The sequence below is a fragment of the Bombina bombina genome, chromosome 2, assembly GCF_027579735.1.
Source record: "Bombina bombina isolate aBomBom1 chromosome 2, aBomBom1.pri, whole genome shotgun sequence".
NCBI lineage: Eukaryota > Metazoa > Chordata > Amphibia > Anura > Bombinatoridae > Bombina > Bombina bombina.
In genome coordinates this window covers 1,226,408,317-1,226,427,683 of record NC_069500.1, presented here as the reverse complement: position 1 = coordinate 1,226,427,683, position 19,367 = coordinate 1,226,408,317, and the positions used below count along the sequence as shown (strand labels likewise).

General features: G+C 40.9%; 1 protein-coding gene across 1 annotated transcript in view; it reads left to right on the top strand.

Annotated features, from left to right (window-relative positions):
- The window catches only part of OCIAD1 (OCIA domain containing 1), a 115,749-nt gene that overhangs the window by 73,163 nt on the left and 23,219 nt on the right, over nucleotides 1-19,367 (top strand). The window contains exon 6 of the mRNA XM_053703977.1: nucleotides 11,079-11,263. Within this exon, the coding sequence (XP_053559952.1) occupies nucleotides 11,079-11,263 (185 nt within the window). The remainder of the gene's footprint in view (nucleotides 1-11,078; nucleotides 11,264-19,367) is intronic.

Below are 19,367 nucleotides of genomic sequence, written 5' to 3'. Positions count from 1 at the left end.
AATCGGAAAGTACCCTATCCTGTCGGCTCTCTGGGACCATCTGAAGAGGCCTTACCCCTCCGTCCAATCCAATGATGCTATCCGCTTTGCTCTGCTCAGCTGCATTGCACTCCATCTCAGTCTCCTTGATCAAGATGTGCGGGCTGCCTCCAGGGATAGTTGAGTCCTCTGCGCACTTCACTGCGCCTCTTCCACCTTCAAAGCGCTCCATTCCTCTTGGAAAACTTTAGAAAGTTGTTCAAAGTGAGCAGTAAGTAGTGCTTCCACTTCCTGTAGTTTTAGCTTAACGGCTGGCTCAATTTTATGTAGGCCGGTGCGTGGCTGCTGCTGGGGTTTTTCTTTTTTCTCCTTCTCTCCTCCTGCCTTCACCGCTCTGTCCATAAGAGAGGCTGTAGAACAGACTCTGTTTTCTGTCCCCACCGTTCCAATTGCTGCAGTTTCCAGAACTGCTTTACCCGGTGATGAATCTGAAACTGAGTGATGAATCTGTCCATACAGAAAGAGGGCAAAAAGAAAAAGAAAAAAAAAAGTGAAACTAAACACTGTGCAAAAAAAAGAGGTTGGTCAAAAAGTAAACCACTAGTGTCTATAAGTGTATGTGAAGCTTAATAATTTTCGCCTTTGTTATTTTTGGGGTTGGCGCGAAAGAAGTTCCAAGTGAAAAGTGTTTGTTTTTTTTGTGTTACTAATATATATATATAGGATTTTAAGATTTCTTAAGATAAATATAAACCCCTTCCTTATTTTTCTTGTTTAATCACAAGCTCTGAATGTAACCTGAAACCGAAAACTCTGCAGGTTTTGAGAGACTACACGCAAGGGTAATAACTATACTCCGGTAGCAAGATGAACAAATAATAGTACAAATATAATTATCTAACTATAACTTAAAAGGCCTGCTATGGCCGCTATATATATGTATATATATATATATTGTCAAGGAATCCCAGACAATGAACTGTACCAATATTAGTGGAACCCTCACTAGCTATATGTGTGATTGCATGCTTTGTTAACAAATTATTATTGGAGGAGAAACATCCTATAGCACATTGGTATGCGTATAATCTGTTGAATCTGACCAGCTTTGACTCACAAGTTTGCAAGCTGCAATAAGTAAATACTGAACACTCTATAGAATATACAGACTGCTAGCAGAAAGTACAATTATACTCCAAGAATGCACTAAACAGAATCACTAAACAGTGAATCCCCCACTAGCTATACATATCTACTTATATGCACTTTTAAACTGGTTCTTAATAGAAAGTAAACATCCTATAACATTTTTATATATGTATTTATATATGAGCAGTTAAATCTGGACGGATTTAGCTACCAAATTTGCAAGCTAGAAAAAATAGAACCTGAACAAGCTCGTCAATATATAAATGACTACCAGTAACATAAAACAATTATGCTCAGAATAATAGACTGGACAGGTGTTTTTGTATCTCTCACTCGCTATACATATATGCTGCACTGTATAATGATGCAGAGTACGTATACACTGATAACATATATGCTGCACTGTATAATAATGAAGAGTACGTATACACTGATAACATATATGCTGCACTGTATAATGATGTTGAGGGTTTATACACTAAAAAACAGAACAGGGCCTATACACTGATAGTTGGTACTCGGTGCTGTACAACCATGTCAAACATTTATACACTGAAAATGAACACACTGCACTGTGCAATTATTATACCAGTTTTCTATACTTTGAAATAGGACTTGGCTTGCATTATATCAAAAGCTGAAGGATTGTCAGTGCCCATCATCCCCTGTAATACCTATTAGGCTGTGGGTGGAGGCAAGTCACACTGCTGTCACCGGTTCCACCAACTTTTATAAATGCTGCTAAAGTATTGCAGTGAAAGTAAGGGCTGTGCAGTGAGATATTTCAGCCAGATGGTTCTGGGTGACCTGCACTCTGCTTTTCTTCTTTTTCACGGGAGTCCCCTTCTATTCCAGCCATTATGACACCACATATGGCCCCTAATATGAAGCCTAAATTAAGCAGATAAAAAACAAATCTACACATTAACTTTAAAGAAAAAATTCTCATGCACCAAATATGCGCCTCCCCCCCTAAAGGGGGCGCCCTTATGTACTCGTCTTGTTGGCCTCTATGGTAGCACCGGCCCTTCATTTTAGCTAAATATAAGTTTATGGTTCATATGCACTTTTACTTGGCATGAAGATAGCCAAAAACTTGAATTGAATAATCCTTGTAAAGATGTCATTTCTCAATAAATGTTGTATTTCTGTGTAGGAGCGCAATGTTCTATAATAAATAAATAAAATAAAAAACGTTGGGATTTGTTTAGTTGAGAGCAGGCACCATCTTGCATGTGCATTATTAAATGTATTGTGTTACAGCTGTATTACTGTGAGCAATATATTATAATAACTAGTATTTATATAGCGCCTTTCTCCCAGTGGGACTGAAAGCGCTTTTTCAGCGCTCGCTCTCGGAATTCACCAAATCGGCAGCTGAATAGTAATAGTTGTTATTATTACCCAATTTAATGGTACTCATTTTATCGACCTCGGAAGGATGAAGGGCTGAGTCGGCCCTGCTGGGATTTGAACCTGTGAACTTGGATCTTTTAAACAGGCTTTTTTGTAGTTAGGGTATTTACCAACTGAGCTACCTCACCGGCAATATTATTGTAATATATTATTGTGGTTGTGTAATATATGGCTATTGTTAGTTTATTGTGAACCTCAATTTAAAAAGAAAAAAGGAAAGGAGGCTAAAAGCAAAGTCAGTGGTGATGCTAATAGACTAACTTGAAAATGATCTAGTACTTATATTTCTTCATATATGAAATGTGTCTGTACAGCATCTTTCAATAAAAGTTCAAATGAGGAACGTAAGAATACGGTCAGAACTGTAAATATGTATATAGCTACCAATTACAGAACAGCATCGGTATACATATGTGCTTACTTTATAAAGCATATACATTACCTTTTAAAGGAAACATTCATATTTGGGGTATATATTTGCCTGGTACCAGTGTCACAATCTCCAAATAATCTTTACTGACCACAATTACCACTTTTCCTGATTCTGGATTTACTTTTGATGCTGCCATCCATATTATTTCCAGTGTGCAGACACATTTTGCGGAAAGAAAACTTGAAAACTTTAAATCTTCTATGTAGATTTTTTTTTTACATATTGAATATATTTAGTGCTTTTGTGATGCTTTGTGATTTGTATCAAAATATATTTTTCTTTCCCATGTAAGTCGGTGTCTATTATAGAGACATGAATCTTTATGTACATAAGCCTAATAATTTGATACTAGTAACCAGAGGCGTAACTAGAAACCACAGGGCCCAGGTGCAAGAATCTAAGAAGGGGCCCCCCCACCACCCCTTCCCCTCCATAAAAAGGTGAATTTAATACATTTTTTTTTTATTACATTTAACACAGAAAAAAATGTGAATCAGATTACATGTCTGCAAAAGGAGGTACCCTGTGCCCACAGTCTGTGAGATGGTCTGACCCCCTATTAGTGTATATAGTGACACTATTTAACCCCCCAATACTGTATATATAGTAAGTTAGTGACACAGTCTGTAATCTGCCGGTGAGATGGCTGGCCTGACACTACCCGCCCAGTACTTTATAAAGTGACCACAGTAGTCAGTGACATGGTCCACCCCCCATACTGTATATAGTGGTACTGTATAGTGACACTGTTTACCCCCTGCCCCCCCCCCCCATGCTGTAGTAACAAGGTCTGTAAAACACACATAGATGCATAAATACACACACAGTCACATACATACACACACACACACACACACATAAACACCAATGGGTAAATCAGAAACACTAACCCCTGTAGTCATGTCACACTCACATGATATCAGTGCAGGCAGTGGTAGGTTAACGTTTTTTATTAAAAAAAAAAAATTATTTAAAAAAAAAAAGATTTTTTTTTTTTTTTTTTTTAAGCTGGGCCCCCACCCTCAGGGGCCCAGTCGCACCTGCGACCTCTGCACCCCCTGTAGTTTCGCCCCTGCTAGTAACATACATATGATATTAATATGATGTACACCTTAAAGGGATGGTCTAGTCTAAATTAAACTATTACTGTTATTAGTAGTCTTGCTGGTGTTGTATAATGATTATACTTATTTCTATTCAAAATATAGATGTGACTGAAGGATTACATGGTGTTGTGGTATAACTATATGTAAACAAAAATTATACCTTTTTTTTAAATCTTGGATAGTTTTTCAGTGGTGATAAAAAATAAAATATATATATTTATTCTTGTAATGAAAAGCCTACATATATAATTAGAGCCAGGAATAATATTAATGTAATAAACTGTAGGTCTTTATATTGTGGAAGCAAATGATGATGGGGTTGGTTTTCTAATTCCCCAGGCACAGTGCATTCTGTTACATCCCAAGAACTGCAAATAAGCAGAAAAGCTCAAAATGCTAAATCTTCCTTCTGGATCTGAAAAGTGAGAGACGTTATTCACACAGTGTTGCTATAAATTCTTCAAGGTGTTACATTGTAAGGCTTGCACAATACTGTAGTGCCTTGTTAGTATATTGGCCAAGGTTTACAGTCTCTCCAATCTCATAGTACTTTCTATGTTATGTTGTCATTTAAGCGGCCTTTAAAGGGATATGAAACACAAACAAAATAGTTTGTGACAGAGCATACAATTTTTAAAAAAGATTCTATTTTGTGTCTGTTATCAAATTGAATTAGTTCCCATGGTAATCTTTGTTGAAGAGATACATAGGTATCTGAAGCAGTACATGGTAGGAAATATTGCTGCCATCTTGTTGTGCTCTTGCAAATGGATAACATTCTTACAAAACTGCTCCCACCCTTCTGGGCTTAAATCCCTGCTTTAAAAAAAAAAAGAAATCAAGAGAATAAAGAAAATTTGATAATAGAGGTTATTAAGAAAGTTGTTCAAAATGGTATGCTCTATTTGAATCATGAAAGAAAAATGTTGGATTTCATATCCCTTTAAAGGGACACTGAACCCAATGTTTTTCTTTTGTGATTCAGATAGAGCATGAAATTTTAAGCAACTTTGTAATTTACTCCTATTATCAAATGTTCCTTATTCTCTTGGTATCTTTATTTGAAATGCAAGAATGTAAGTTTAGATGCCGGCCCATTTTTGGTGAACAACCTAGGTTGTCCTTGCTGATTGGTGGATAAATTCATCTACCAATCAAAAACTGCTGTCCAGAGTGCTGAACCAAGAAAAAAGCTTAAATGCCTTCTTTTCTCCAACATAGGTGTGTCCGGTCCACGGCGTCATCCTTACTTGTGGGATATTCTCTTCCCCAACAGGAAATGGCAAAGAGCCCAGCAAAGCTGGTCACATGATCCCTCCTAGGCTCCGCCTACCCCAGTCATTCTCTTTGCCGTTGTACAGGCAACATCTCCACGGAGATGGCTTAGAGTTTTTTAGTGTTTAACTGTAGTTTTTATTATTCAATCAAGAGTTTGTTATTTTAAAATAGTGCTGGTATGTACTATTTACTCTGAAACAGAAAAGAGATGAAGATTTCTGTTTGTATGAGGAAAATGATTTTAGCAACCGTTACTAAAATCCATGGCTGTTCCACACAGGACTGTTGAGAGGAATTAACTTCAGTTGGGGGAACAGTGAGCAGTCTTTTGCTGCTTGAGGTATGACACATTCTAACAAGACGATGTAATGCTGGAAGCTGTCATTTTCCCTATGGGATCCGGTAAGCCATTTTTATTCAGACAGTAAATAAGGGCTTCACAAGGGATTATTAAGACTGTAGACATTTTCTGGGCTAAATCGATCATATTTACACATATTTAGCCTTGAGGAATCATTTAATCTGGGTATTTTTTGTAAAATAATATCGGCAGGCACTGTTTTAGACACCTTATTCTATAGGGGCTTTCCCTAATCATAGGCAGAGCCTCATTTTCGCGCTGGTATGGCGCACTTGTTTTTGAGAACAGCATGACATGCAGCTGCATGTGTGTGGAGCTCTGATACATAGAAAAGTCTTTCTGAAGGCATTATTTGGTATCGTATTCCCCTTTGGGCTTGGTTGGGTCTCAGCAAAGCAGATTCCAGGGACTGTAAAGGGGTTAAATATAAAAACGGCTCCGGTTCCGTTATTTTAAGGGTTAAAGCTTCCAAATTTGGTGTGCAATACTTTTAAGGCTTTAAGAGGATTGGGGGAAAACACTGTTTGGCCCTGACTTGAAAGAGTTTATCTCTGATATCACTGGGGGCAAGGGCCACGCCCTTCCTCAGAATAGGTCTTTCAAGGCCAAAAATAAACCTAATTTTCGTCCCTTTCGCAGAAACGGACCAGCCCCAAGTGCTACGTCCTCTAAGCAGGAGGGTAATACTTCTCAAGCCAATCCAGCCTGGAGACCAAGGCAAGGCTGGAACAAAGGAAAGCAGGCCAAGAAACCTGCCACTGCTCCCAAGACAGCATGAGATGCGGGCCCCCGATCCGGGACCGGATTTGGTGGGGGGCAGACTCTCTCTCTTCACTCAGGCTTGGGCAAGAGATGTTCTGGATCCTTGGGCGCTAGAAATAGTCTTCCAAGGTTATCTTCTGGAAGTGATTCATCCTGTTCCATTAAAAGAACGAGGGATGGGGTTCTACTCCAATCTGTTCGTAGTTCCCAAAAAAGAGGGAACGTTCAGACCAATCTTAGATCTCAAGATCCTAAACAAGTTTCTCAAGGTTCCATCGTCCAAAATGGAAACCATTCGAACAATCCTTCCATCCAGGAAGGTCAATTCTTGACCACGGTGGATTTAAAGGATGCGTATCTACATATTCCTGTCCACAAGGAACATCATCGGTTCCTAAGGTTCGCATTCCTGGACAAGCATTACCAGTTCGTGGCGCTTCCTTTCGGATTAGCCACTGTTCCAAGGATTTTCACAAAGGTACTAGGGTCCCTTCTGGCGGTGCTAAGACCAAGGGGCATTGCTGTAGTACCTTACTTGGACGACATTCTGATTCAAGCATCGTCCCTTCCTCTAGCAAAGGCTCACACGGACATAGTCCTGGCCTTTCTCGGATCTCACGGATGGTAAGTGAACGTGGAAAAGAGTTCTCTATCTCCGTCGACAAGAGTTCCCTTCTTGGGAACAATAATAGACTCCTTAGAAATGAGGATTTTTCTGACAGAGACCAGAAAAACAAAACTTCTAAACTCTTGTCGGATACTTCCTTCCGTTCCTCTTCCTTCCATAGCGCAGTGCATGGAAGTGATAGGTTTGATGGTAGCGGCAATGGACATAGTTCCTTTTGCGCGCATTCATCTAAGACCATTTCAATTGTGTATGCTCAGTCAGTGGAATGGGGACTATACAGACTTGTCTCCGAAGATACAAGTAAATCAGAGGACCAGAGACTCACTCCGTTGGTGGCTGTCCCTGGACAACCTGTCGCAAGGGGTGACCTCCCGCAGACCAGAGTGGGTCATTGTCACGACCGACGCCAGTCTGATGGGCTGGGGCGCGGTCTGGGGATCCCTGAAAGCTCAGGGTCTTTGGTCTCGGGAAGAATCTCTTCTACCGATAGATTCTGGAACTGAGAGCGATATTCAATGCTCTCAAGGCTTGGCCTCAGCTAGCGAGGGCCAAGTTCATATTCAATCAGACAACATGACGACTGTTGCGTACATCAACCATCAGGGGGGAACAAGGAGTTCCCTGGCGATGGAAGAAGTGACCAAAATCATTCAATGGGCGGAGACTCGCTCCTGCCACCTGTCTGCAATCCACATCCCAGGAGTGGAAACTTGGGAAGCGGATTTTCTGATTCGTCAGACATTGCATCCGGGGGTGTGGGAACTCCATCCGGAAATCTTTGCCCAAATCACTCAACTGTGGGGCATTCCAGACATGGATCTGATGGCCTCTCGTCAGAACTTCAAGGTTCCTTGCTACGGGTCCAGATCCAGGGATCCCAAGGCGACTCTAGTAGATGCACTAGTAGCACCTTGGACCTTCAACCTAGCTTATGTATTCCCGCCGTTTCCTCTCATCCCCAGGCTGGTAGCCAGGATCAATCAGGAGAGGGCGTAGGTGATCTTGATAGCTCCTGCGTAACCACGCAGGACTTGGTAGGCAGATCTGGTGAATATGTCATCGGCTCCACCATGGAAGCTACCTTTGAGACGAGACCTTCTTGTTCAAGGTCCGTTCGAACATCCGAATCTGGTCCTACTCCAGCTGACTGCTTGGAGATTGAACGCTTGATCTTATCAAAGCGAGGGTTCTCAGATTCTGTTATTGTTACTCTTGTTCAGGCCAGAAAGCCTGTAACTAGAAAAATTTACCACAAAATATGGAAAAAATATATCTGTTGGTGTGAATCTAAAGGATTCCCTTGGGACAAGGTAAAGATTCCTAGGATTCTATCCTTTCTTCAAGAAGGATTGGAGAAAGGATTATCTGCAAGTTCCTTGAAGGGACAGATTTCTGCCTTGTCTGTGTTACTTCACAAAGAGCTGGCAGCTGTGCCAGATGTTCAAGCCTTTGTTCAGGCTCTGGTTAGAATCAAGCCTGTTTACAAACCTTTGACTCCTCCTTGGAGTCTCAACTTAGTTCTTTCAGTTCTTCAGGGGGTTCCGTTTGAACCCTTACATTCCGTTGATATTAAGTTATTATCTTGGAAAGTTTTGTTTTTGGCTGCAATTTCTTCCGCTAGAAGAGTTTCAGAATTATCTGCTCTGCAGTGTTCTCCTCCTTATCTGGTGTTCCATGCAGATAAGGTGGTTTTACGTACTAAACTTGGTTTTCTTCCAAAAGTTGTTTCTAACAAAAACATTAACCAGGAGATAGTCGTGCCTTCTTTGTGCCCGAAACCAGTTTCGAAGAAGGAACGTTTGTTGCACAATTTGGATGTTGTTCGCGCTCTAAAATTCTATTTAGATGCTACAAAGGATTTTAGACAAACATCTTCCTTGTTTGTTGTTTATTCTGGTAACAGGAGAGGTCAAAAAGCAACTTCTACCTCTCTCTCTTTTTGGATTAAAAGCATCATCAGATTGGCTTACGAGACTGCCGGACGGCAGCCTCCTGAAAGAATCACAGCTCATTCCACTAGGGCTGTGGCTTCCACATGGGCCTTCAAGAACGAGGCTTCTGTTGATCAGATATGTAGGGCAGCGACTTGGTCTTCACTGCACACTTTTACCAAATTTTACAAGTTTGATACTTTTGCTTCTTCTGAGGCTGTTTTTGGGAGAAAGGTTTTGCAAGCCGTGGTGCCTTCCATTTAGGTGACCTGATTTGCTCCCTCCCTTCATCCGTGTCCTAAAGCTTTGGTATTGGTTCCCACAAGTAAGGATGACGCCGTGGACCGGACACACCTATGTTGGAGAAAACAGAATTTATGTTTACCTGATAAATTACTTTCTCCAACGGTGTGTCCGGTCCACGGCCCGCCCTGGTTTTTTAATCAGGTCTGATAATTTATTTTCTTTAACTACAGTCACCACGGTATCATATGGTTTCTCCTATGCAAATATTCCTCCTTAACGTCGGTCGAATGACTGGGGTAGGCGGAGCCTAGGAGGGATCATGTGACCAGCTTTGCTGGGCTCTTTGCCATTTCCTGTTGGGGAAGAGAATATCCCACAAGTAAGGATGACGCCGTGGACCGGACACACCGTTGGAGAAAGTAATTTATCAGGTAAACATAAATTCTGTTTTTTTATATAAAGATAGCAAGAGAACGAAGAAACATTGATAATAGGAGTAAATTAGAAAGTTGCTTACAATTGCATGCTCTATCTGAATCACAAAAGACATTTTTTGGGTTCAGTGTCCCTTTAATATACCTGTATATAAATTCCCTTGCATTTGACTTTTAATAATAATAATAATAATAATAAGACACTGTGTTTATAGTGATATTAAAGAGTTAATGTAATAGCTTTTAAGGCTCAAGCAGGAAGCCTTATTGTTTGCTTGTCCCTTCTGATTGCCTGCCATGGTGATGTCATTTCATATGTGACCTTGTTGCATAGCAATTAGAATACATAGCACAACAATTTCCTGTCTCAGAGGAGGTGTTCTTCCTTTTTACATTTAGGTCCATCAGAGTATCTCAGTATATATATCCTCCGCCTAGATTTATAGTATTGTTATGTACCAAACAAATGATGTGGGGTTTGTACAGCACTGACTTTTAAATCAAAATATTTAAACATATCTTTTTTTTTTTTTTTTCTTTTTTTGTTTGCCCAAATGAAAGTTTAAGTTAAAATGGTTTATTTTTATGTTCAAATGTGCAGGAAAGGAAGTGTATAATGTATACTTCCTGTGTAATAGGCATCTCTGCAGCTCTATTGGTGGACAGTGACCTGCCTCATAAGCATATAAAGAAAAAAACATTGCACTGGATTTTTTTAAAGCATTGTAATATATTTAAATAAATAAATATTCATCTTTTTATTGGCTAAACTGATGTATTCAGCTAGCTCCCAGGAGTGCACTACTGCTTCTTCAACAAAGGATTCCAACACAATGAAGCAAATTTGTTAATAGAAGTAAATGGGAAACTTGTTCAAATTGCATTATATATAAGAATCATGTAACAATATAGGGTTTTATGTCCCTTTAATAAATATTTAATGCAGAAATTGTAATTATTAGCTTTTAGAAGAAATCAGAATTGGGCCTTGCTTTGTGAACAGGGTTAACGTAATGCTTTGGAAAGGCGATTCCTCTGGCAGCAGAAACCGGACCTTGATATGAAGGAAGATAACCGGGTTAGGGGCTTAATGAATCACTCTGGGAGAGATGGCAGATAATGAGAAATATGTTTCGTACTATTCTGCGGCGGTTCTCACACAAGGTTATGCATCTGTCTGCATTTATCTGTGATTATGGAATTCCATAGTAGAAGCATTTAAAGAGATTGCTGCATTAGCCTTATGCTACAGAAATGACTTTTTAATCAAGCATACTCAGTGGCTTATATAATCATTTATATGGTCATAATTTGTTAATTCCTCACAGCCTAATATTCTATATCTTAATTTCCAGGGTTTCTCCAAGGGGTAATGAGTTTTCTGAAGAAAATGTGTCTGCTTCACCAGTCAGAAGTTCTTCTCCATTTGCGCCTCAGTTTTCATCCAGTCCTTACTCGAGTAAGCTGAATCCTGCAAACGCCCCCTTTAGTTCTTCAATGAGTGAATCTCAGGTTACAGGAATAACTGATGTTGTCACAGGTAATCTACACTTCATTTGCTTATTCTGCTACAGATACAAATTCCCAATTCTGGAATTAACATCCAAATTTATTGTGAAATCCAAACTTTTGAATGAATATTTTTAAAAATTAAAATGATCAAAAATTACATTTTTCTTTCATGTAATTAGCAAGAGTCCATGAGCTAGTGACGTATGGGATATACATTCCTACCAGGAGGGGCAAAGTTTCCCAAACCTTAAAATGCCTATAAATACACCCCTCACCACACCCACAATTCAGTTTTACAAACTTTGCCTCCGATGGAGGTGGTGAAGTAAGTTTGTGCTAGATTCTACGTTGATATGCGCTCCGCAGCAAGTTGGAGCCCGGTTTTCCTCTCAGCGTGCAGTGAATGTCAGAGGGATGTGAGGAGAGTATTGCCTATTTGAATGCAGTGATCTCCTTCTACGGGGTCTATTTCATAGGTTCTCTGTTATCGGTCGTAGAGATTCATCTCTTACCTCCCTTTTCAGATCGACGATATACTCTTATATATACCATTACCTCTGCTGATTCTCGTTTCAGTATTGGTTGTACTACAAACATGTAGATGAGTGTCCTGGAGTAAGTAAATCTTATTTTCTGTGACACTCTAAGCTATGGTTGGGCACTTTGTTTATAAAGTTCTAAATATATGTATTCAAACATTTATTTGCCTTGACTCAGAATGTTCAACTTTCCTTATTTTTCAGACAGTCAGTTTCATATTTGGGATAATGCATTTGAATTAATCATTTTTTCTTACCTTCAAAAATTTGACTCTTTTTTTCCCTGTGGGCTGTTAGGCTCGCGGGGGCTGAAAATGCTTCATTTTATTGCGTCATTCTTGGCGCGGACTTTTTTGGCGCAAAAATTCTTTTCCGTTTCCGGCGTCATACGTGTCGCCGGAAGTTGCGTCATTTTTTGACGTTATTTTGCGCCAAAAATGTCGGCGTTCCGGATGTGGCGTCATTTTTGTCGCCAAAAGCATTTAGGCGCCAAATAATGTGGGCGTCTTATTTGGCGCTAAAAAATAAGGGCGTCGCTTTTGTCTCCACATTATTTAAGTCTTATTTCTCCAACATAGGTGTGTCCGGTCCACGGCGTCATCCTTACTTGTGGGATATTCTCTTCCCCAACAGGAAATGGCAAAGAGCCCAGCAAAGCTGGTCACATGATCCCTCCTAGGCTCCGCCTACCCCAGTCATTCTCTTTGCCGTTGTACAGGCAACATCTCCACGGAGATGGCTTAGAGTTTTTTAGTGTTTAACTGTAGTTTTTCATTATTCAATCAAGAGTTTGTTATTTTCAAATAGTGCTGGTACGTACTATTTACTCAGAAACAGAAAAGAGATGAAGAATTCTGTTTGTATGAGGAAAATGATTTTAGCAACCGTAACTAAAATCCATGGCTGTTCCACACAGGACTGTTGAGAGCAATTAACTTCAGTTGGGGGAACAGTTTGCAGTCCCTTGCTGCTTGAGGTATGACACATTCTAACAAGACGATGTAATGCTGGAAGCTGTCATTTTCCCTATGGGATCCGGTAAGCCATGTTTATTACGATTGTAAATAAGGGCTTCACAAGGGCTTATTTAAACTGTAGACTTTTTCTGGGCTAAATCGATTGATTATTAACACATATTTAGCCTTGAGGAATCATTTTATCTGGGTATTTTGATATAATAATATCGGCAGGCACTGTTTTAGACACCTTATTCTTTAGGGGCTTTCCCAAAGCATAGGCAGAGTCTCATTTTCGCGCCGGTGTTGCGCACTTGTTTTTGAGAGGCATGGCATGCAGTCGCATGTGAGAGGAGCTCTGATACTTATAAAAGACTTCTGAAGGCGTCATTTGGTATCGTATTCCCCTTTGGGTTTGGTTGGGTCTCAGCAAAGCAGATACCAGGGACTGTAAAGGGGTTTGAAACTTAAAACGGCTCCGGTTCCGTTATTTTAAGGGTTAAAGCTTCCAAAATTGGTGTGCAATATTTTCAAGGCTTTAAGACGCTGTGGTGAAAATTTGGTGAATTTTGAACAATTCCTTCATGTTTTTTCGCAATTGCAGTAATAAAGTGTGTTCAGTTTAAAATTTAAAGTGACAGTAACGGTTTTATTTTAAAACGTTTTTTGTGCTTTCTGATCAAGTTTATGCCTGTTTAACATGTCTGAACTACCAGATAGACTGTGTTCTGAATGTGGGGAAGCCAGAATTCCTATTCATTTAAATAAATGTGATTTATGTGATAATGACAATGATGCCCAAGATGATTCCTCAAGTGAGGGGAGTAAGCATGGTACTGCATCATTCCCTCCTTCGTCTACACGAGTCTTGCCCACTCAGGAGGCCCCTAGTACATCTAGCGCGCCAATACTCCTTACTATGCAACAATTAACGGCTGTAATGGATAATTCTGTCAAAAACATTTTAGCCAAAATTAACCCTTGTCAGCGTAAGCGTGGCTGCTCTGTTTTAGTTACTGAAGAGCATGACGACGCTGATATTAATATCTCTGAAGGGCCCCTAACCCAATCTGAGGGGGCCAGGGAGGTTTTGTCTGAGGGAGAAATTACTGATTTAGGGAACATTTCTCAGCAGGCTGAATCTGATGTGATTACATTTAAATTTAAATTGGAACATCTCCGCATTTTGCTTAAGGAGGTATTATCCACTCTGGATGATTGTGAAAATTTAGTCATCCCAGAGAAACTATGTAAAATGGACAAGTTCCTAGAGGTGCCGGGGCTCCCAGAAGCTTTTCCTATACCCAAGCGGGTGGCGGACATTGTTAATAAAGAATGGGAAAGGCCCGGTATTCCTTTCGTCCCTCCCCCCATATTTAAAAAATTGTTTCCTATGGTCGACCCCAGAAAGGACTTATGGCAGTCAGTCCCCAAGGTCGAGGGAGCGGTTTCTACTTTAAACAAACGCACCACTATTCCCATAGAGGATAGTTGTGCTTTCAAAGATCCTATGGATAAAAAATTAGAAGGTTTGCTTAAAAAGATGTTTGTTCAGCAGGGTTACCTTCTACAACCCATTTCATGCATTGTCCCTGTCACTACTGCCGCATATTTCTGGTTTGATGAACTGCTTAAGGTGCTCGATAGTGACTCTCCTCCTTATGAGGAGATTATGGACAGAATCAATGCTCTCAAATTGGCTAATTCTTTCACTCTAGACGCCTCTTTGCAATTGGCTAAGTTAGCGGCTAAGAACTCTGGGTTTGCTATTGTGGCGCGCAGAGCGCTTTGGTTGAAATCTTGGTCGGCTGATGCGTCTTCCAAGAACAAGCTACTAAACATTCCTTTCAAGGGGAAAACGCTGTTTGGTCCTGACTTGAAAGAGATTATCTCTGATATCACTGGGGGTAAGGGCCACGCCCTTCCTCAGGATCGGCCCTTCAAGGCAAAAAATAGACCTAATTTTCGTCCCTTTCGTAAAAACGGACCAGCCCAAGGTGCTACGTCCTCTAAGCAAGAGGGTAATACTTCTCAGGCCAAGCCAGCTTGGAGACCAATGCAAGGCTGGAACAAGGGAAAGCAGGCCAAGAAACCTGCCACTGCTACCAAGACAGCATGAAATATTGGCCCCCGATCCGGGACCGGATCTGGTGGGGGGCAGACTCTCTCTCTTCGCTCAGGCTTGGGCAAGAGATGTTCTGGATCCTTGGGCGCTAGAAATAGTCTCCCAGGGTTATCTTCTGGAATTCAAGGGACTTCCCCCAAGGGGGAGGTTCCACAGGTCGCAGTTGTCTTCAGACCACATAAAAAGACAGGCGTTCTTACATTGTGTAGAAGACCTGTTAAAAATGGGAGTGATTCATCCTGTTCCATTAAGAGAACAAGGGATGGGGTTCTACTCCAATCTGTTCATAGTTCCCAAAAAAGAGGGAACGTTCAGACCAATCCTAGATCTCAAGATCTTAAACAAATTTCTCAAGGTCCCATCGTTCAAGATGGAAACCATTCGAACTATCCTTCCTTCCATCCAGGAAGGTCAATTCATGACCACGGTGGATTTAAAGGATGCGTATCTACATATTCCTATCCACAAGGAACATCATCGGTTCCTAAGGTTTGCATTCCTGGACAAACATTACCAGTTCGTGGCGCTTCCTTTCGGATTAGCCACTGCTCCAAGGATTTTCACAAAGGTACTAGGGTCCCTTCTAGCGGTGCTAAGACCAAGGGGCATTGCAGTAGTACCTTACCTGGACGACATTCTGATTCAAGCGTCGTCCCTTCCTCAAGCAAAGGCTCACACGGACATTGTCCTGGCCTTTCTCAGATCTCACGGCTGGAAAGTGAACGTGGAAAAGAGTTCTCTATCCCCGTCAACAAGGGTTCCCTTCTTGGGAACAATTATAGACTCCTTAGAAATGAGGATCTTTCTAACAGAGGCCAGAAAAACAAAGCTTCTGGACTCTTGTCGGATACTTCATTCCGTTCCTCTTCCTTCCATAGCTCAGTGCATGGAAGTGATCGGGTTGATGGTGGCGGCGATGGACATAGTTCCTTTTGCGCGCATTCATCTAAGACCATTACAACTGTGCATGCTCAGTCAGTGGAATGGGGACTATACAGACTTGTCTCCGAAGATACAAGTAAATCAGAGAACCAGAGACTCACTCCGTTGGTGGCTGTCCCTGGACAATCTGTCTCAAGGGATGATGTTCCACAGACCAGAGTGGGTCATTGTCACGACCGACGCCAGTCTGATAGGCTGGGGCGCGGTCTGGGGATCCCTGAAAGCTCAGGGTCTTTGGTCTCGGGAAGAATCTCTTCTACCGATAAATATTCTGGAACTGAGAGCGATATTCAATGCTCTCCAGGCCTGGCCCCAGCTTGCGAGGACCAGGTTCATACGGTTTCAATCAGACAACATGACGACTGTTGCGTACATCAACCATCAGGGGGGAACAAGGAGTTCCCTAGCGATGGAAGAAGTAACCAAAATTATTCTTTGGGCGGAGTCTCACTCCTGCCACCTGTCTGCTATCCACATCCCAGGAGTGGAAAATTGGGAAGCGGATTTTCTGAGTCGGCAGACATTGCATCCGGGGGAGTGGGAACTCCATCCGGAAATCTTTGCCCAAGTCACTCACCTGTGGGGCATTCCAGACATGGATCTGATGGCCTCTCGTCAGAACTTCAAAGTTCCTTGCTACGGGGCCAGATCCAGGGATCCCAAGGCGGCTCTAGTGGATGCACTAGTAGCACCTTGGACCTTCAAACTAGCTTATGTGTTCCCGCCATTTCCTCTCATCCCCAGGCTGATAGCCAGGATCAAGCAGGAGAGGGCGTCGGTGATCTTGATAGCTCCTGCGTGGCCACGCAGGACTTGGTATGCAGATCTGGTGAATATGTCATCGGCTCCACCTTGGAAGCTACCTTTGAGACGAGACCTTCTTGTTCAGGGTCCGTTCGAACACCCGAATCTGGTTTCACTCCAGCTGACTGCTTGGAGATTGAACGCTTGATTTTATCGAAGCGAGGATTCTCAGATTCTGTTATCAATACTCTTGTTCAGGCCAGAAAGCCTGTGACTAGAAAGATTTACCATAAAATTTGGAAAAAATATATCTGTTGGTGTGAATCTAAAGGATTCCCTTGGGACAAGGTTAAGATTCCTAGGATTCTATCCTTCCTTCAAGAAGGATTGGAAAAAGGATTATCTGCAAGTTCCCTGAAGGGACAGATTTCTGCCTTGTCGGTATTACTTCACAAAAAGCTGGCAGCTGTGCCAGATGTTCAAGCCTTTGTTCAGGCTCTGGTTAGAATCAAGCCTGTTTACAAACCTTTGACTCCTCCTTGGAGTCTCAATTTAGTTCTTTCAGTTCTTCAGGGGGTTCCGTTTGAACCCTTACATTCCGTTGATATTAAGTTATTATCTTGGAAAGTTTTGTTTTTAGTTGCGATTTCTTCTGCTAGAAGAGTCTCAGAATTATCTGCTCTGCAGTGTTCTCCTCCTTATCTGGTGTTCCATGCAGATAAGGTGGTTTTACGTACTAAACCTGGTTTTCTTCCAAAAGTTGTTTCTAACAAAAACATTAACCAGGAGATTATCGTACCTTCTCTGTGTCCAAAACCAGTTTCAAAGAAGGAACGTTTGTTGCACAATTTGGATGTTGTTCGCGCTCTAAAATTCTATTTAGATGCTACAAAGGATTTTAGACAAACATCTTCCTTGTTTGTTGTTTATTCAGGTAAAAGGAGAGGTCAAAAAGCAACTTCTACCTCTCTCTCTTTTTGGATTAAAAGCATCATCAGATTGGCTTACGAGACTGCCGGACGGCAGCCTCCCGAAAGAATCACAGCTCATTCCACTAGGGCTGTGGCTTCCACATGGGCCTTCAAGAACGAGGCTTCTGTTGATCAGATATGTAGGGCAGCGACTTGGTCTTCACTGCACACTTTTACCAAATTTTACAAGTTTGATACTTTTGCTTCTTATGAGGCTATTTTTGGGAGAAAGGTTTTGCAAGCCGTGGTGCCTTCCATTTAGGTGACCTGATTTGCTCCCTCCCTTCATCCGTGTCCTAAAGCTTTGGTATTGGTTCCCACAAGTAAGGATGACGCCGTGGACCGGACACACCAATGTTGGAGAAAACAGAATTTATGTTTACCAGATAAATTTATTTCTCCAACGGTGTGTCCGGTCCACGGCCCGCCCTGGTTTTTTTAATCAGGTCTGATATTTTATTTTCTTTAACTACAGTCACCACGGTACCATATGGTTTCTCCTATGCAAATATTCCTCCTTAACGTCGGTCGAATGACTGGGGTAGGCGGAGCCTAGGAGGGATCATGTGACCAGCTTTGCTGGGCTCTTTGCCATTTCCTGTTGGGGAAGAGAATATCCCACAAGTAAGGATGACGCCGTGGACCGGACACACCGTTGGAGAAAGAAATTTATCAGGTAAACATAAATTCTGTTTTTTTCATTGCTTCTGGTTGCTAGAAGCTTGTTCTTTGGCATTTTTTCCCATTCCTGAAACTGTCATTTAAGGAATTTGATCAATTTTGCTTTATATGTTGTTTTTTCTCTTACATATTGCAAGATGTCTCACGTTGCATCTGAGTCAGAAGATACTACAGGAAAATCGCTGTCTAGTGCTGGAGCTACCAAGCTAAGTGTATCTGCTATAATTTTTGGTATCTGTTTCTCCAGCTGTTGTTTGTATTGCATGTCATGACAAACTTATTAATGCAGATAAAATTTCCTTTAGTACTGTTACATTACCTGTTGCTGTTCCGTCAACATCTAATTTTCAGAGTGTTCCTGATAAACATAAGAGATTTTATTTTTTAAATCCATTAAGAGGGCTATGTCTGTTATTTCTCCTTCTAGTTTACATAAAAGTCTTTTAAAACTTCTCTTTTTTCAGATGAATTTTTAAATGAACATCATCATTCTGATACTGATAATGGTTCTTCTGGTTCAGAGGTTTCTGTCTCAGAGGTTGATGCTGATAAATCTTTGTATTTGTTCAAGATGGAATTTATTCGTTCTTTATTTAAAGAAGTATTAATTGCATTAGAAATAGAGGATTCTGGTCCTCTTGATACTAAATCTAAACGTTTAAATAAGGTTTTTAAATCTCCTGTAGTTATTCCAGAAGTGTTTAATCTCCCTGATGCTATTTCTGAAGTAATTTCCAGGGAATGGAATAATTTGGGTAATTCTTTTACTCCTTCTAAACGTTTAAGCAATTATATCCTGTGCCATCTGACAGATTAGAGTTTTTTGGGACAAAATCCCTAAGGTTATGGGGCTGTCTCTACTCCTGCTAAATGTGCTACTATTCCTACGGCAGATAGTACTCCATTTAAGGATCCTTTAGATAGGAAAATTGAATCCTTTCTAAGAAAAGCTTACTTATGTTCAGGTAATCTTCTTAGACCTGCTATATTTTTAGCGGATGTTGCTGCAGCTTCAACTTTTTGGTTAGAAGCTTTAGCGCAACAAGTAACAGATCATAATTTTATAGCGTTACTATTATTCTATAACATGCTAATAATTTTATTGGTGATACCATCTTTTGATATCATTAGAGTTGATGTCAGGTATATGTCTCTAGCTATTTTTAGCTAGAAA